General features: G+C 37.8%; 1 protein-coding gene across 28 annotated transcripts in view; it reads right to left on the reverse strand.

Annotated features, from left to right (window-relative positions):
• Positions 1-19,860, reverse strand: part of camk2b1 (calcium/calmodulin-dependent protein kinase (CaM kinase) II beta 1) — a 78,680-nt gene that overhangs the window by 43,673 nt on the left and 15,147 nt on the right. For 17 of the 28 annotated variants that reach the window (XM_041999223.1, XM_041999204.1, XM_041999219.1 and 14 more), the window contains exons 3-6: positions 16,819-16,878; positions 16,199-16,253; positions 15,753-15,818; positions 2,485-2,557 (exon numbers count right to left, since the gene is read on the reverse strand). In XM_041999223.1, coding sequence (XP_041855157.1) covers positions 2,485-2,557; positions 15,753-15,818; positions 16,199-16,253; positions 16,819-16,878 — 254 coding nt within the window. Of the gene's footprint in view, positions 1-2,484; positions 2,558-7,705; positions 7,779-15,752; positions 15,819-16,198; positions 16,254-16,818; positions 16,879-19,860 lie in introns of all 28 variants that reach the window. The other 11 variants (XM_041999222.1, XM_041999205.1, XM_041999217.1 and 8 more) reach the window with 1 other exon arrangement.

Consider the following 19,860-nt stretch of genomic DNA (forward strand, 5'->3'; position numbering starts at 1 on the left):
TCCCTGTTCTTTCTCTCTCTCTCTCATTACATTTCTCTCAGTCGCACTAAGTTATTGCTTTTGTTAAGCAACTGGCACTACTGACTGGCAATTAAAGCAGTTGAGTGGGAAATGATGACACAAAATACGAAACAGCTTCACTTTTTCTAGTTTTTTATTATGTCTGACGTATTTCCGCTGGATGAGCACCAGGTTAACTGATAAGATAGCCTACATATTGCTACATATGTTAGAATTTGGTTTCTGTAAAGCAGATCTTATGTAAACTACTGCATCCTTGTTTGTGCTTGGGGTTGCGTATATTAGTGTTGTGTATAAGATAAGAATACAGTTCAACTTTTTGGGTGTTACTACTAGGAATTTTTTCCCCTTTTTGCTTTTCCAATTAGCTAATGAATCCAGTACCAATCAAGGGTCATGTGTACAGCAAAACAATCCCAGCTTTCACAACTGAGATAATATGAAGATTTTATGTTTAGATTGCATTTCTGTGGCTGCCTCCTCTGCAGTGCAGCATCTGTCTTCCACTCACTGTTCAGTCCTTTGTTTATTTCCTTAAATGCAAAGTAATATTGTGTCCTCAAAGCACAGATACTTAAAGGTGTGTTTTTACAGCCTTTGAGCAAGTGCAAGCTATTGAACCAGTAATCCCGAGGCTCTGTGCCCACTTCCTGGCTCTGACACTTGGTTAGGCTTTTCTCTTCAGTAAAATGTGGAGTTAGAACTTGCCAACACTGCAGCAGTAAGATAATCCGTATAATCGGATGTGGGTGGAATTCATGATGAAGCAATTGCTTCCATTAAAAAAACGTTCAATAAAGTGATGCAAAAAAAAAAAAAAAAAAAAAAGAGAGAAAAACAGCAAGGCCTCATGTTCAGACACACCAGCAACGATCACGGTCGTTGATTGACACAAGCACACCTTCATTTTTCATGTTTTTGGCAAGCGCACACAGTTAGACATAGACACAAAGCTGAGTGCACCAATGACTAGCAACTGGTCTGTTTGAGGAGGGCAGAGAGGGACTGTTGCAGATTATAGACAAAGCTGCATTTGAGAGCAGGTCATGAGTAGGTGTTTGAGATGGAGTGGTTCCCAGTCCCAGATTTCTCTCTTCCTTTCTATTTATTAGTCTATGGCGGATTGGGAGATAGAGTAGCAGTCCTGCCTTTGGAGAAAGTTGCAGAAATACAGACTTGCATTAAGAAGGCTTTCCATTTTATGCGGACTGCTGTAACAAGAAAGGAGAAATCGGCTCAAATTTGTTTAACTTTGACACAAAAAGTGCTAAGAATGATGAGTTTGTGTCCTCAAACCTTATCTTACAGGCAGTACATTCAATATGCCAGATAAAAATAAAGAAACACCTTGAGATTGTTTTTGCTGGCACAAAGATTAGACTGTTCACTGTGTTGTCATCTCATTTACCATATCCCAGTTCCTAATTTGAGGGATCTTGTCACTCGTCTGTCCTCAGTCATCACACTATGACCTATTGCATGAAACGCTCTCCGGTGCTTGGGTGTGAAACCAGATAGGCGTGCAAGCTAAATAAAGAAATAGTCACAACAGTTCAGATAAACACAACACGCCTTTACTGGAATGCTGGGACTGACATTTGCATAGAGGTCTACTTGACAAAGTGCATCATGCAAAACAAGATGCGACATATATACAAAGGCATGCACAAACAAAAAGCACCAGCAGGTTCAACACAGTTTGATTTCCAACCGTTTAGACATTGATTCACCCCAGTGCTCATATTAGAACTGGAAAGTAGTGTGAACAATATTGACCTCTACAAAATAAATCTCCAAAACATAAAACTCAAACTGAAACCCTGAAAAAGGACCTATCAGATGGCCGGCTTAGAAAAACGGTAATCAATATCCTTTTTTTGGGAAATGACCTTTTAAGTTTGAGTCATTTACTGATCCATAAAAACAATCAAAACCACGCAGGGTGTCTGATCATCAATAGTTAGCATTTTTCTCTAAATTAACCAGAGCTCAGATTAAGTATACCCTTGGGTGATCTTACATAGACCAGTTGTGCAGTGATAGAAATGCTGCTGCAGAATAGCAAAGGTACTGGTTATCTTGCATGACCTGTGCTGCACACACTTGAGAAAATAATGTTTAAACACCAAGAAGGTGGCGGCAGAGAGCTGGAAACTTTGAATGGCAGAAGAAAGCCAGTAAAAAGTCAGAAATGTAGAGATGGTTATAGGCCAAGTCCAGTAGAAGCTCTGGCTTGAATCTAAATGAAAACTGTGTCAGCCTACACTGTAAGGTATCAAGAGAATGAGATGTTTCACAAGACTCCACAATGTTCCAAGTCTTGCAAGAGAAATTACATACACAAAAATCGCCGATCAGACACACAAACTACACAACCACAAAACCCCATTACATACATTTAAAATAAAATGCATAAATTTAAAAAAATCATCAAAAGCCAGCAAGGTGAACCCCATCACTCACCTTCAGGTCCCGGTGCACCACGCCCATTTGATGGCAGTGAAGCACCGCCTCCAGGATCTGCTGGATGCAATGACTGCATGCAAACACCAAGGGGAGGGGGGCGCATGTTAGTCTTAGCAGTGCTACAAACCGTGCACAAGCTAGGGGGAGTGGGAGGGAAGGTAAGTGGTAGGGAAGGTATGAGGGGCAGAACAGGGGTTGAAAAGGCCCTTCTGTTGCAGGGCATGGAGTCCAGCCTGTCGTTGGCTTCAGCTAACCCACAGCTAAGCACAGATTCAGGATTATACCAATGAAGCCCCTTAAGTATATCAATGTAAAACTGGGTAACAACAAAGAGGTGTGTGTAATCTTTAATAATGACATTTATTGTAGATAATAGTTCTACTCTGTGGGGGTAGAAGGTCATAGCTGTGGGTGTATTGCAACAGAAGACACCTTGGAGTCACTCCAATGCTGCAACTAACCAATGATTATAAAGTTGCTTCTATTTTCTGTTGTATGAGTATATTTAGTTTAAAAGACATTATACTCTTGGCTTAAGGTGGATTCTAGATGCTCTACCACCCTCCATGTGACTGACCAGCAGACTTTGGCTGCTGAAAGAGGGCTGTGAGAATATGCTTGTCCACAGGGGGCACAAAAAAGCGTTAATGAAGGAGGTAAGGGAAGGAGTGAGTCATTGTGCAGTTAATACCACCTAAAAGATGTGTCTGGGATGGCCTCTACTGACAAGAGGTGTCATTCTAATGTCAGTAGGCCACAAGACACTAAAAATAAAAACACCAAAACCCAAAAAACTATGGAAAGGACCCTGAGAGAGATTTGATGTGTGAGTTTATGAACCAGATGATCTATGTCTAAGCCAGAGGAAATAATAACACATATACACATATATTGTAAACAAATGTGATGAGATAGACATCAAGTACATGTGTGTAGGGTCATGTACATTGTCTGGGTCCGGCTGTGGGATGTGTTGACTAATACAACACACACACCAGTATTACTGGGTCTTTTTGTGTTTAACAAAAGCTTGGCCGTGCATGAGTGCTTCCTGTGCACTGACAGCTTTTTTTTTTCCTTCTTTTCCTTTTTGAACAGAACTTCTTTTTCTTTGAGTGGATTTAAACATTAATGGCTTGTCTGCTACGTGACCCAATGTCTAGAAATGTAATATCCACAACAGGCTAAGCTTTAACTATTAATGTCAAGAGATTGTTCACTCCTCCAGGATACAAAGGGGAAGGATTCTTTTCTGCCCTGACAAAAAGAATTTATCTGAAAACAGTGAAGACACTGCTCACTTGGACAGAAATCATCAGCGTTATCTGGCAAAAAAACATTTAAACTGCTCAGCCTTTACCACATTACGCTGCCTATATTTAGATTAATTTATCATATTAAACCTTTTGTTGTCAGTGTTTATTTGTAATAATACAACTTTCCAAAGCACTAAAATCCTTTCTCAGAGCTACAAAACATAGAATGTTCAGTCTTTTGGTATCTGATGAGCAATCAGCCTCATAGATTAATTAGTCATGTTTGACATGCTGGATTTTATTTGTCTGACAGGAAGGTTCCACTAAAACAGACCAGTGTTTTTCTTTTTCTCTGCTGGTCCTCAATATGAATGCCAACAATGGATAATGAAAAAGATTTTTCTGGTTCTTTACCTCTTTGGTGCATCAACTAATAAAAAAATAAAGATAAAAAAAAAAAATTATTGTCACAAACATTACAATTATCCCTTTTTGTCTAAGACAGAAAAAAATCTTTGACCATAAAAAGCTGTTGCCTCATCTCTTAATGATTTATGTAAATGAAAAGTCATTAGTCTAATGGTTACTGGTTAATGGTTTAGATAAAAGTGTCACATGTTTTAAACACAGTGCATTTATTTAACAAGAGTAGGCACTTGCTGTTTGTGTTATTCTTATGTTACCATTTCATTGCGTGCCAGAGTTGACAGATTGTCTTAGTAACTGCAGGCACATGGATTATTTCTTGTGCGCAGCCTTGAAGCTATTTATGCCAACTAAAATCCTACCATCCATGTGAGAAAAGTCCAAACAAACTGTATTTTTAACCATCTGAATTTAATTTTAAATTTCCTCTGATCAAAATGGGAATATTCAATAAACTAAATGCCTAACAATCAAGACAAAAGCTAAACCCTGAGTGTGTCCAGTTAATAAAATGATATAACTTGAGAAAACTTCAGAATGGGAGTGACAAAAATGGAAAACAGACAGAGTGACAGAGTAAGAGAGAGAAAGTGAGAGAGGAAGATGGACTGGCCGGACTGGAAAGTTCAAGGCTATAAATCAGAGTCCTGTGTCTCATTTCTAAAGGTCTCCCAATGAATAAATACTAGTCAGGTCACATCTACAGTGTCTATATGCTGGCTGATCACTGAAAGACAACACAGGCATGTTGCTGCATGTGAGTGGAAATGTACTGAAAAGGTAAAACAAAGATATCTTTAAACATTGTAATGCACTCTATCAAACCTTCAATCATACCTACATTAACATTTCCCTTTGTGTGTTGGTATATAAGCAGGTCAGAACGTGTGTGTGTCTCTATACATCCCTCACCACTTTGCCAGCTGTTAAACTGTGTAACTCCTCTGCATGTGTGAGTTTTAAGCGCTCTCCATACGACGAGATCCCAAATGTTACTAAGGTATGTAGCAGTTCATGAGGAACTTGCTGTAAAATTCACGAAAATATTTAGTTATTATAACAACTTCTGCCTGTCTTGTGCACTGAGCGCCATTTACATAAAACAAAGTGTCAACAATTTGATTTACATGTAAATCATTAACTATAACGGCTGCTTTTGAAAATCCACTTACTAAAATCCTTATACTACAGAAAAATGCACAATCTAACTTTTAAATTGTACCACAATACATATACAGTAGCTTCTTGCAGGCTTTCTGCAGAAGCAATGTTTTTGTTTAAATATGTTAAATGCTTAAAGCTACATTTTCTTCTAGTTTTGTTGCAAACTAACAAGTTAACCCACTTTACTGTACTCTTCAAAGAGGAAGTGGATAATTAGGTCGACATATCATTGCCATAAACGTACCGTGGGACTTGAGATAATCAGCTCATGTTCTCAACTGTGGTTTTTGATATAAAAGATTGTCTACAACAACAAAAATGGTGTTTAGCTTGTTCAGTAAACTACTACAGCTACTCATAAAAATCTGGTCTACCTGTTCTTGAAGTCTATATATGCTTTAAATAACAATGTGCTCTGAATTTTAAAAAAAAGGTTATTTCTGCAAACTACTTGGTTAAATCAAATTTTCACTCATGAAATAAGTAACATTAATGCCTTTGTCTACGTGTTTAAGCAATGGTATTCACTCATTGACACATTTGTCACTTTTTTGTAAATGTCCCTGATGATATTTGTGATTTGTGAGAGATTGGACAGTGTGTGTAATTCGGTATAAAATAATCACAGTTTACTTAAAACAACATGTACTATCACCACATAATGTTCATATTAGCATGCTAACCGTACAGTGCTTGTGTGAAACATTATGGAGGTGGATGGAAACAGCTGAAAATATCACTTTTCTACATGTTTAAGCTTGTTGAAGAGTCAGAGTTATAATATGAAGGTTTACTTGCACTACAGTAACAGCGCAGCTGTTATAAGCTCAAGAAAAACATGTTTATTTCTCCTGAGGACTCTGGCTCCACATCATTGTCGCTGCTTGGATAGACACACCGCCTCACATTAACTTAAAAGTCCTTACAGATTTACTGTTTTTATTTTGCCATATGAATCCCTGCCAGATTCCTCTGAACAGCAGATGATATGTCACATTAACCCTCTCCTGCTGTCTGTGTCCAGTTCACATTAGTGTCATGTAGAGTGCCATACATACAGGTTACCTGGTCCAACCTTTGCTAGATGGTTTTGAAATGTTACAGAGAAGCAGAAGGGTTAAATGTTTGTGTTTAACATCTAGATTTCAATCATAATTAATAATGTGCAAATAGACATTGATATAAAGATGTAATATCAAGCATTTAATGTGGAAGCATGAAATACTGTTTCATAAGAGTTATGACTACATTCTGTAACAATCTAAAGCGAGGGCACCAGATGCATGGATGAACAAATGATCACAGTATTGTACATTGATTTTTAGCTTTCACCATTGTTGTAGGGCACTAATTATCAATGCTGCAACATACAAATAAAGAACAGCTGCCATAAAGAACAACCTGGTCTGCACATACTTCTGTAATGATTAAATAAAAACATGTCACTGAGAAATGCTTTTTTTAGACTTTACAATATATTCAGTTAAAAATATGTGTAAGCTGGCCGTACTCAAGGAAATTTGGTTTCTAATATCTCTGGCTTAAGAGCATTTAAAGGAAAAGATTGTTTCTGTATTAACATTTAAAATACAACAGCATCCTGTAAAACTGTCCTCTGGGGTTTCTAGACAACGTTTGTCTAAGTTGAACAATTCTGATGTTAAGTCATAATTACAGCTGAAGATATATAACCTGTTCACGGGGACATCTAGAAGGATATTAAAAACACAAAAAAAGTGTCATTGTTTTAAATGCACTAGTTATTTTGTTGTGCTCACCTTCTATTGGAAATGACTGAGCACCTCAATAAAGATATACTCTAGATATACTCTAGGTTAAATGAGGAAATATAGGGATCAATAAAAAGAAATATGACTGACTGAAACCCAGAAAGAAGGTAGGAAGAGGAGGGAAGAAAAAGAAATCAATGAAGACCACAGTATATCTAGCTGTGGAGTAAGTGATGTTTGTACATTTGTAAATGCTAGATAATTATCAGGTAGGTGTGTGCATACGCTCAATTATTTACTGATCTGTAAGCTGTCAGTCAGTGCAACAGGAGCTTTTGTTATGTAGTTGGTCTTCAAATGATTGATAAGAGCGGGTGGGAGGGCAGATGGAACGGGGAGGAGCTGGTGAGACAAGCCAGGGTCCTCCGATCAGACAAATTAAATTTAACACAACAAGAAAGCAAAAAGGAAAACATCATACCAAGAGACAAGTCGGACAGGCGGACATCAGACCAATGACAGGATCAACACTAATAGATGAGATCAAGGAGGAAGGGGGCAAGGAGAACAGAAGAAGGAAAGGAAGCAAGCAAAGGTTAAAGGGAAGGGGAGGGATGCAGATGCTCCTCTACTTATACTAACCTTCAGGTCCCTGTGCACTATGTCATGTTGGTGAATGTGATGGACACTTTCTAGAATCTGATGGATACAGTGACTGTGAAGACAAAACAGAGAGAGGAGGGACGGTGGGGAAGGTAAAAGAGGTAGGAAGAGGGATGCACAGAGAGGGATGAACATGGCATAGTTGATGGAGGATGAAAAGTGTCAGAGAAGGACAAAGAGATAACATCATAGATGAGGAAAGGGCAGGTTAGATGAGAGGAGACCAAGTGGCAAAGGATGTAAGAGCAGTGGAGGAGAGGTCATGTAATGGGTGAAGGAGAAGAGAGAGGGAGGAGAGAGGAAGAGTGGTGCAGCAGGAGATGTTGGAAGGGAAGGAAGGGGATGGGTGGGTGCAAGTGGAGGAGACAAAAACGTTTCGTTTTGCTTTTTTTAAACCAGATGAGAGCCAGACAATAATCACAAAAGGAGAGGAGAGGAGAAGATAGGAGACGAGACGAGACGAAAGGACAGGAGAGGAGAGGGGAGGACAGCAGGCGAGAGGACAGGAGAGGAGAATGAAAGAACAAAGATGACTGTGAAAGAGAAGATAAGCGGAGAAAAGCAAGGATGAAAGAAATGGAACACCTATGTACAGGATAAAACTGAATCATAGGGGGCTAGTGGGAAGATGCCAGTTTATTTTTCCATCACTAAAACGAAACCATCACAGCAACATAGACACATGAAACTACCTCACTATGTTGTGTTTGTGCATTTAAATATTTGTGTACGTAGGCTCGGTGTGATGAGTGACTGTAATGTGCAGAATATGTGACTAATAGCAGGCGCAGGGAGACGGGCAGCCTGCAGGATCCACACCCACACAGTGTCTAGTGAGTGGGAGGACTGAGAGATAGAGAATCAGAGAGATATATGCATGTGTATTCTTCCACAGAAACACACACCGATAAAATAAAACATGCGCAAGGCTAGCTTACTCTCTTCTGCACCAACAGGCAACATCAGAAGTCTTATAATGCTCCCTACTGACTTCTACATTTCCTTATCATGAGCACCTAAGAAGGCAAAGTATGATTTAAAGCGGTCTGTCATCTCAAACATCATAGAGTAATATGTAAATTAAACTTTATGCTTCAGCCAGACTGTCCAGACTGAGTGCCAGCTGTCTGCTGCAGATAAGAACCTGACGACTCATAACTACTACACACAACCCTGTTCAAAAAAAGAAACTAATTAATTCTAAAAGGAACAAAAAAAATCTCTTTAGTATGATCAGGTTACTGGAACGCTACTGCTGATTTACTGGAGAGCCAACGGCAACGTGGACTTTTACCCGTGCACTGCCCATAGTATTCTGTTTGGTGTCATCTAAGTGGATGGCTAGAATAGAGGTAGCAGTTAACTGTGGCACTTCAGGTCACAGCCTTGCCAGGGGAGGTGCTGCCTTTTCTGGTCACTGTCACAGTCTTTGTGGCAGTTATGTGCTTGGCTTGCATGTAACATCGCCAGCTGGTGAAAACTAAATTTGTAATATTAGTAATAACTTTTTTTCTAATGGCAATAAAATGAGACAGCAGTTTGTGGCTTAAATTCTATTTAATATAAGCCAGGCTCCTCAAACTGAATCTTGTTTAAAACTTGCAGTTGCAAAATATCCTCGAATTTAGTGAATAACAGCCCTTTAACTTTGTCAAGGTGGGGAAGCATGACTACAAGCTTTATACATAAGACACATTTGAAGTTAAGTCATTGTTCTTATTCTTATCAACACATAAGATGAATACATATTCTGCCCAATAAAAATGCAGCTTTATATAAAGAGAAATAAAACACAATAAAAGCTCTATTTATTTTGGTCATACATTAATTGTAAGTAAGTGTGAATACAGGGATACAAGTGACTGTGAGTTCAACACCACACTCAAAATGTGATCAAAATCCTGGCTAAAATAGAAAGTTGGATGCTAATGGGCATGTAAAGACACATGCATGCTTAAAATCAAAACCATTTGATTTACAGATAAATGCCTATCTATTAATGTAAAAACAGAATAAATAAATTTTCAATAAGTTTTCAATGTTTCTTCACATTAAGGATGGATAGACAGTATGCGCAAACATGAAAGGCAGTTTTAGAAAGTGACCAATCACTACTAAAATTCTGCATGTATCTGACAGACATGAGGAAAATCTGCAAAATGAATTTCATGATCGCCGTCATATCTTCCCTATGACCACCCTGACACTCATCTGTTCACACTTCCTGGTCTTGGCTGATTTAAACAGAAAGTGATCAGGACACTAGGCCTGACCTGGCAGCATCCCACTGTGTATGGCATTTGGAAACAGGACAGTACCTTCATCCCACTCTTGTTTATTCATTTGTGCATGTGTCTACTATCTAAATGTCCAAAAACATAATGTCATTCCAAGCAACACGTCTGTTTATGAACTCCTGTTGGGAAAGAGGGAAAAAAATGCAGCTCTCATCACACAGGCCAAAAAAATGTAACTTGTTCAGCACATTGAGTTACAATGTCCCACTGCTCTCTGCAGGAAAATAAAGCAATACTGGAAGGAAATTCAAGAGAAAAGGCACCTCCTTTCCCTTTTGTATGCTTGTCTATGGTTCAAAAAACAGTTCAATAACCATTTGCAAAGGTGTATAAATAATTATTATGCTAACTAATATGGCACTTATGTATCTCTGTGTATACAAAAAACAAACAACGAAACCCAGCCGAGTTTCTAGGCTTTCTGTTGAGTCCTCCTGTTCCCTAAGAAGGAATGATGCATACTTAGGTGTAATTTACTCCTAAATTTAATCAGAGTGGCCTAAATCCAATCAAACACTAGCAAAGAGAAACTCTAAGAGTGTCTGGCTGGGGGCGACAAGGTGTGATGCTACACGGTTGGGGTCTGTATGGAGTGGGACTAATTATCATGGCTAATTAAAGTCCCATTTCTTTCTAGTTTCCAAGGGAGTGAGGGTAGTGGGGATTGTGTGAGTGTATGTGTGTGGGCGGGTGGGAAGGTGTACTGGCCTGGATGAGTGACATTCAGAAGGAGGGGGAAAGAAAGTGAGGATGTTTCTGTTTATAGGAAAGACCTAATCACAGTCCCATTTACAAAGGCATTCTGTAGCACATAGAAGGTATCAGAAAGAGTGTGGCAACAAAACAAATGACAAATCTGGTAAAAAGTATATCAAACAATGAACATATTCATATCAGCTTTTCTTGTGTGGCAAAACAACAAAGCTAAACCACTGCACAGTAAATTAGCATATTTGGAAAGTTTAAAGCTCTCTTTAAAAAAAGAAAAGAAAAATAGGTAACTAGCTCATTGGAGGGGATTATTTTTTCTGTGTTAAATCTATGCTGTAAAAGTCAATGAAATCCACAGCCTGAAACTGTCCTCTTTAGAAATGTACCAAACCAAAACCACTATGATCAGTTCATTTGATGGCCACAAGAGTTCTTAAAAAGAACCCTGGCCATTAGCATGTTTTGGCCTTAACATGTAGTTTTTACCCTGTTATGCTAAAATGAATTGTTTCTGACATGTGGTATTATGAACTAAGGAGGTCGCCATTATTTTTCTTGCACAATGCATTCTGGGAGATTACATATAAAGGTTGCGCTCTAGACTAGAATACATGGATGTGAAGTCAAATGTGACTTGTTTGTGGAAAGTTTTTCTTCTTAAACCATGAATCCACATAAACAATGCTGCACTGAGCAGCTCTTTGTTTCAGTTTCCTGTCAAAAGAAGAAAAAAACAAACACAGGAACGTGATTCCTCTGTTTTCTGAGCGATAAGAAGAGGAAAAGCTGAATGGGATAAAGTCTGTGGACAGAGCACAACTTACCAAAGACCCATGTTTATCTCCACACTTCTCTCCCCCATTGAGTCAATTTATTGACCACAGATGCTAATATAGCTAACAGGGCTGGTGGGTAACAACAAAGACTGAAACCAACAACAACAACAAGATGAAAGACTGCAGTTCAGATGCTCTGCTGTCAGCCTCTGAACCATCAAACCTGACCCTGAACCATCCAACCAACCCTGAACCATCAGACCGACCCTAGACACGGAGGAACCTGACAAACTACCGCTTCATTTAGTCCTGCAATCTGGAAGTTTCCAGTTATTCTTTAACTACGACAGATGCCGCAACTCAAACAGATGACAGACCATCAGATGCAGTGATACAGTGGCCACAGATATCTGTTACCCGATAACTACAGATCATATTTATGCAGGTAAGCAGCTGGAAAAATAAGGAGGCACTGATTCCCAGTCTGGGACAAACTGCCTCAAAGTTTTCATGTGCCGTTATGTACATGAAAATGTTGATATCTGTTAATGTGGTTAGACGTAATCAACTTGTTTGTGTGATTTACCATGTTAATTTTACATTATACAATGTGAAGGCACTACTGTAATCTGTAAAGGAAAATATCTGATCCTGAAGCTTACCATGAACTGCCGCTGACAGATCTTTGCAGCAAACATCAGGTGTGTATTATTGGCCAGCAGCTTTTAAACAAAGAAATATTTTGGTTGATTCTGTCATCTTCATTCATCCGATCCTTTTCAGTGATTTCTTTGTCACCGTTTTCCTTGTCAGCGAGCTCAGTTTTTACATTGAAAAGTCCATTGAGCCAGTATACTGCTATATAACGCATAGACCGCTACAACCCTTATACGTCATTACCCAAAACATACTGAACATAAACAACAATGGCGGCATACGAGTGAAATTAATTCTTCAAAGTTATTAAAAGCTAAAAGAGAGTAGGGTATAATGTGTTTCTACAGAGTACCTTTAAAGAAGAAACAAACTATATGCACACTTTAGATGGCAAAAATTTGTTTGGCTCTATATTTAGTTTTCCTATATTTTGTAGCGTGTTTCAGTGTGTGTTTGTTTGCATTAAGGGGGACAAACTGGAGAATGCTGTAGGGAATGGCCTTTTCAATGTGAGAGATTTATGGGCTTCTTAGCCACCCGTTGTTGCAGCAGCAGCTGTCGTCCAATCAAACTAAAAAAATGCTGAATAAGAAATTAAGTTGGCACCCATGACAGTGCAATAATAAAACTATGCTACTTTGTATGTTCAATGCATTCTCTGAGCTAGTAACCAGTATAAAAAGCATTAAGCCACACTAACAGACGTTACCATGCTTGATTTTATTGTTGATGGAACTAACAAAAGCTTAACTGTGAACCCAAATTTTTCCTGTCATTCTTTAACAAATAGTGCACAATTGCAGTATTTATTTATAATTTTTTTCTTTTTTACAAAAATTCTGCAATTATACAGTAAATTTATCTGATGAGTGAGTGTGATATATCTTATTAACAAACTAACTGAAATTTGTTGAAATATAGGAATCAAGTAATGGCATGAAACAGAGCACTGCAGCTCACATCTACAACTCTGGTCTGGGACCTCTTTCAGTATCTTCAAGGTGAGGCTTGCAATAGCAAACATTTCTGATTGGTTAAGGACTCTCTGTGTCTTATTTCCACCAGTTTCTTTTTTAAACTCATTGTTTATTTCCATTACAGCCTATAAAATTCAGCACCACACATGGTCAACATATTGGGCCAGATTCTGATGTATAAATAACCTGAGCACAAGCGGGTAGGAAGGTGCCACTTTGTCACCTTTGCTACTCTGTGCTGCAGTACAGACCAGCAACTACAACACTGAACAGCAAGGAAGGATGTTGTTTCTTCATTAATCAACAAACTAATTTATTTTTTGTAGGAATTTGCAAAACTGCAATGGGAGTACTGTCTGAAAGAACCTTTTTCAGTGGGTCCTTAGCAGGGATGCTCTGATCTGATCTCAAATACTGGATGTGGGCCCCAGCCAAGAGTTTTATTGATTGGCCAGTGTTAGGGTCAATGTGTACAAGTTAGTTAGCATTAGCTAATTAGCACATTAATACAAACACACATTTCTACACCCAATTACCCTAACATGAATTGAACTATTCAATAACTTTAATATGATAACTACTTATAACTTGTATACTTATATTAATTTAATAAATTACTTAAATGTACCTATGGTCTATCCATCTGAACTGTAATTTTCATTAAGATAATATGCATTATATATATATATATATATATATATATATATATATATATATTTTATTTTTTATTTTAATTCAGGAAATGAAACCTCACCAGTTTTGACAATGGTGTTTTTTAAAGATTGAAAGCATCTGGAACAAAATGGCTTGGAGGTGAAAACTAAAGTGGCAGGCAACCATTTACTGTAACAACCTGCTGTGATTAATTTTTCTTTAAAACCAGGCTTTTCAGTTTTGCTTTTAATGTTGCTGAATGGACCAACACCCACATCACAACTGTCAGTTTCCAGTGTCTCTCTCACTTTTCTCTCAGCCTTTCTGTTCACTCTGCACTACTCTATTTCCTCTTCCACCACTGGTTAGACTGAACTGTGTGTACCAATGAATCAGCAGAGGCGGTGGTATCAAACAGTAAGGGTGGTGGTAAGACGGAACAAAAGAAGAAAACACTACACAGAGATAAAAAGTTAAACTGGCTGCATATTGGACCCCTAGAGGTGGGTTTATCTTTGATTCTGCTGTGTTTCTTGTTTTTTTATCTCCCAGTGTTTGAGTAACATAATTTAAAAGAAACACACATCAGAGCTGGGCTGCAGGATTGTGGCTTGCAGAAAATGATAATTACGATTATTTTGATTCTGCAATCACACTTACTAATGTGCATGGTTGTGCAGTCACTGTGTTGTTGTGCGTGTTTAATACCTGTAGCTAGAGCAATGTTGTTGCAGCCTTATTGCTGGTGCTGTCGGTATTCATATTTTTATCCTTATTGATGAATTTCTTTATTTATTTTTTTTTCAAATGCCATATTGATAATCTGCTTTAAAAAAAATTAAAATGCAGGTTTATTTAAGTTAAGATAACTTCTTCCACTCTCTGCACTTCTTACCTTACATAAAAAGCTTTATTTGAGCCTAATTTACATTATTGCAATGTTATCTGGTGTAACACATTTCCAACATGTGTGCCTAAATAAGTTGGAAATTCTTCAAAATAAAGTAATACATGCCTTATCATGGTGTGCAGCCCTACTTGAGGTCTAATCAATAACAGCCAGTTGATATAGCTATAGAGTTTAAAATGACAGATATAATATGTTTATTATTATTGTTGTTTATCACTGATATTTGCAAAATGTTCCTGTGTCCTGAAAAAAAAAAAGACTTAATAATTTCTCAAACAAAAAAAATGTCTTGTTGTGCCAAGTTTTACACTTTGCAGTATAATTATTGCAGACAAAACTCTCAACAAAATATTTAAGACAAAATTTTACATTTTCATTGATAAAAAAAGCAAAACAACAACCTCCATGTTATGTTGCTTCGGAAAAACACTAACTTGTAGACTAAAATTGCCAGCAAACCCACCAAAATCTGTAAACATGAAAGCAGAACTTTTGTAATCCTTTACTTATACATTTAAACACACATGATTGTTCAAGCCATATGACTGCTCATAAAGGTAACTCCTGCACCAGTGCAGTGAGAGGTAAAGTGCTGGGGAATTGATGTAAAGGAAGAAGCAAAGGAAAGAAGAGGAACTGTGAATCAGAATAAGGAGAAAAAGAGAAACTTGTACTAACAAGACAAAAACAACTGTAACTACAGTTACAGTGAAAGATGAGAAAGACCAGAATAAGTAAGAGAAACTATCGTGGACTGTAGAACAGAAGTAAAAAGGAAAAAAATAAGCAAAAAGTTAACACATGCAGAGAAGGAATGTGAGGAGCTTGAAAAAGGGTGTGAGACAAAACAGCATAGAGCACAAGAAGTATGAGGAAGAGGAGAGGACAGTAAGAAGAATAATAGAAAGGAGAAGTTACAAAGAAAATGAAAAAATAAAACACAAAACTTCAAAGAACAGACAAGAGAAGACGACAAAGACACAGACCACTTAAAGACAAGGAGATGCCCTTTAACACACGGAGGGGTGAAGGCTGCGCTCGTACCTGGCGTCGGCCTCACTGTAATACTCTCTTGCTACGATGTCCTCAAACAGTTCACCTCCGGTAACCCTGGATAAACGCACACAAACACACACACACACACACTTATTAAAGTGAAATGCTTTAACTGGGAGAATGGGTAGAGGAAGGGGGACTGTAGAGGCACCCAAGCAAGGATTCCAATATTTCTTGCATCTTACACTCCCCCCCCCCTCGCCCCCTCCCCCCAATACTCCCCCTTCCCCACACAGTTACCATGGAAACTAGAGGGAACTGCTGAGAGATAAATGTGGAGGGTGTGGGTGGTTGTGGTGACGCTGATGGAGCAAATATAGAAAACAGTTATGTAATGATATATGTATAGAAGAGATGGAAATTAAAGAAAAGGAGGAGGAGGAAGAAGAGGAAAAATGATGGACATACATGGAGAGGACAGAAGGATGACTTACAAGTCAAACAGGAGGTAGTGGAAGCCCTCCTCTGATATACTGTCATGAAGACGAACTAGAAGAAAGAGATGAAGGGATTGAGAGGCAAATGTCAGTTCTTCAGCGCATTCATCATTATTTTATCGTGTTTTATTATTAATTCCTCGTCTCAGAATAAACTATTCAATGATTTTTCAAACTGCTTCATTAAAAACACGGCTGCATTTCAAGCAGAAGATTAAAGGACAGTAAAAAGTGTGTGAAGGGGAGAAACCACAGGGAGTCATAATAAATTAGTCTTACATCATGTATCTACAATATGGAAAGGGATTCTGGCAATGAATAGATTTTTTTTAATCGACAGAAATAAAGGAATAAATGAGCAAGCCTGTGTACTGCAGGATTTTATTTCTACAAAATTATTTAATTTGGTAATAAGTTATAAATGAGTTGACTTTTCTATCAGCAGGGAATAAATTCATTTAAATTTTCAGCTTAAATATGTTTTAATCCTCACATAAAAATGGGAACTGTGACTTAATTTTTTATAAAAAAAAAAATCCGTAATACATGCATTTGTCTAAAGTTACATTTAGCAAGGTTTCTGGTGTTATTGGAGCCAAACAGAAAGACATCCTCACCAATGTTTGGGTGTTTCAACAGGCGACAAATCCGGGCCTCTCGTTCCAGCTTCTGATGATCTGAAAAGCAACAGAAAGAAAGACAAAGTCAAACAATAATGCAGTTTGTTTTATATCTACTTAGAAGTTGCTTTTCAAAAACATATAAGCACAAGGGTTTTTTCATAAAGTTTGCAAAAAACATGGAACCATCTAAAATGAGACAAGAACAAAATTATTAATGTTAATGTTAATTAATTTAAGAACAGTAAGCAGATTAATGGGGAGTGCTGGGTATTACCATGTTCAAAAAGCAGAGTTCTTATTTTTGGTGGACTTTAAACTAAAGAAGTTTATTTTCTAACTGAAGAAAGTAAAGCTAGTGTGACTCTATTGCAACAATAAATATTCTTTAAATGTATTTATTTGTGCCTGTACAAGCTATAGAAAAGGATTCCAGCAGGAGCCACTAGACTAAGCTACTCAATTTGATCCTACGAGGGCTGCAATCCAGCAGGTTTTCCATGTATCCCTGCTCAAACACACCCGACTTAAATTAATGAATCATTGTGCAGAACTTCATAGGTTGTTAGATCCATTTAATTTGATTCAGTAACCTGGAGAACCTAATTTTTAAATAGAATGACAGAAACAGAAGGTCATGATGGCTCAGTTCTGGAGCATATTTATGCTATATGATTATCGATCATGTTTTATTATAAACACAAAGCTGATTTTTCAGTTAAAACAAAAATAATTATTTTATGTGCTGTAGAAAAAAAATTACTGAAATGTGTAAAGGTTAAATTAAAATTGGCCAAAATTTTGATCAAATGATCAGAACTTGGAAAAAGAAAATCTAAATAAATTAATTTAAGTCATTCAATAAAATTACAATCTATGTATATCCAAACACATTATTCATTTTGCATTTACTAACTCTTTGTCTTTTAGCAGACTCCATACGTATATGCATTTGTTATATTTACATATGTCCATATAGCAGCTGGATCATTAAGAAAACAGCAACCTTAACCTACATAACAGACTCACTCACACACTAGGGGGTGGACCACTGTGTGTGTGTGCCTGCAAAGCACAGCAGAGAGCACGAACATGGATATGCATATGTAAACCCACACGTCGGACTTAGAAATGCACACGTACTGTACACACGTACAGTACGCACAGGGACACAAATAGACTAGAAAAATACATGCATTCACACTGGTGCAGAGGAGTGACAGTGAAGTGTAAGCCCAGTGATTACAGTCTTGGAAGATGAGAGGAATGAGGCGGAGAAAGGAGTGGAGAAGTGTCAAAAGGGGGCAGAGAAGGAGGAAAAGAAGCAGGAAAAATGGAAGGATGATTAATGCTCACAAAGCCTCACTGCTGTTCTTCTGTTGGACAGAATGAGATACTGCTACACAACAGCTTGCTGCTTGTTTTCTTCCACTCACTGGTCATTTCTTCTTTGTTTTAAGAAGCTACAAACATACTGAATATTTTTTCATCCATTTATTTGCCCCTGTGCCGCAAACTTTGTTTCAGATTGAGGTAATGAGGTAAAAATTAAAATAATGTTGCAGTTGATTAATTTAATCTGAATGCTGTGTTCACTGGCTGTTGGAAAAGGACAAATCAGGGACTTCAAATAAGGTTATTACCATTGCAGGATCCTTTCTTTTCTTCACTGTGTTCAGCGTCCAAGCTTTCAAACCATCTAAACTCACCATGACAGGCTTTTGAAAAACTACTGTCTGTGTGGAGTGAACTATCTCTAATGTGTTATCCGTCATATTACAATGACAAATGGTGGAAACCATGTCATAAGAACAAGGATCACATTTCATTCTGTCAGTAGCATTTGCTGATAATACAAGTACATAAATGGCTCAGAGTAAGCGCCTCAGTTCAATGTGGTGTAGTCTATCAGACGGCATGATAGAGCCTTTGTTGTCTATCATTCGTGTAGGATGGCATGACTAATAAGTGAAGCTGAAATTAGACCGATAAATGTAAATATGAAACTTGTGCTGCATGCAGTTTGATTGTTGTAAAATTTACAGCTGAAGACCGAAACAATAGGAGCTATAACCTCTTCTGAGATGGAGAGGTTTCCTTGTCAGGTTTTTCATCTGTCTGGATGGATTAATGGGAGTTTAAGCAACAGTTAGTATTATGAGTGTCAGATTACCACAACATCAAAGCAAAGTCCGCCAGGGGAAAAATATGGCCGACCAGGGAACAAACGGCGGTAGAGAACGTCAAAAGTCTGAAATAACTTTATGTTAAACTTACAAAACAAATTAAATACATGTGATATTTGTAAAGTGGACCTTGTGTACCACGGAAGTACGTCTGCAATGCTCGAACATTTAAAGAGAAGGCACATCGGACTTACATAACAACCTCATGCAAGATTTAAAAGCTGAAAGTGAAGATCCATTTAATAATTATGAGATACATAATCTGATTGGTCGACTAGTCGTTTTAATAGTCGGTGACTAATCGACCATCAGAATAGTCATTAGTTGCAGCCCTAGTCTATAACAGGGATCAACAACTCCAGACCTCTTGGGCCAGTGTCCTGCAGGTTTTAGATGCTTCCCTGCTCCAACACACGTGATTCAAACAAAATGGTTCTTCAACAGCTTGTTGTCAAGTTCTGCACAAGCCTAATAATGACCCATTAAATAGACTCAGGTGTGTTGCAGCAGGGAAACATCTAAAACCTACAGGGAAATGGCCCAAAAGGCTGAGTTGATGATCCCTGATATATAGTGTGCACGAGATAGCTAAATGAGAAATTTGACAAAAAAAAAAAAAAAAAAAAAAAAAAACTAGCAAATGGAAGTACTTTGACTTTTATGAAGTCAAACTAAAATATTTTGGAAACATTAATAAGGAACATTTGCAACCAGAGAAGGACAGAAAACCGCAGGTTGCTGCCAACCAGAGGACCATTGAGCAAGCAATCTCCAGACTTCAAACAAATTACTACTTCTCACAACCTCTGGATTAATTTGCTTCTGTATTCAGTTGTGTTGCACAGTTTAGAGC

This window comes from Melanotaenia boesemani, chromosome 11 (genome assembly GCF_017639745.1).
Source record: "Melanotaenia boesemani isolate fMelBoe1 chromosome 11, fMelBoe1.pri, whole genome shotgun sequence".
NCBI lineage: Eukaryota > Metazoa > Chordata > Actinopteri > Atheriniformes > Melanotaeniidae > Melanotaenia > Melanotaenia boesemani.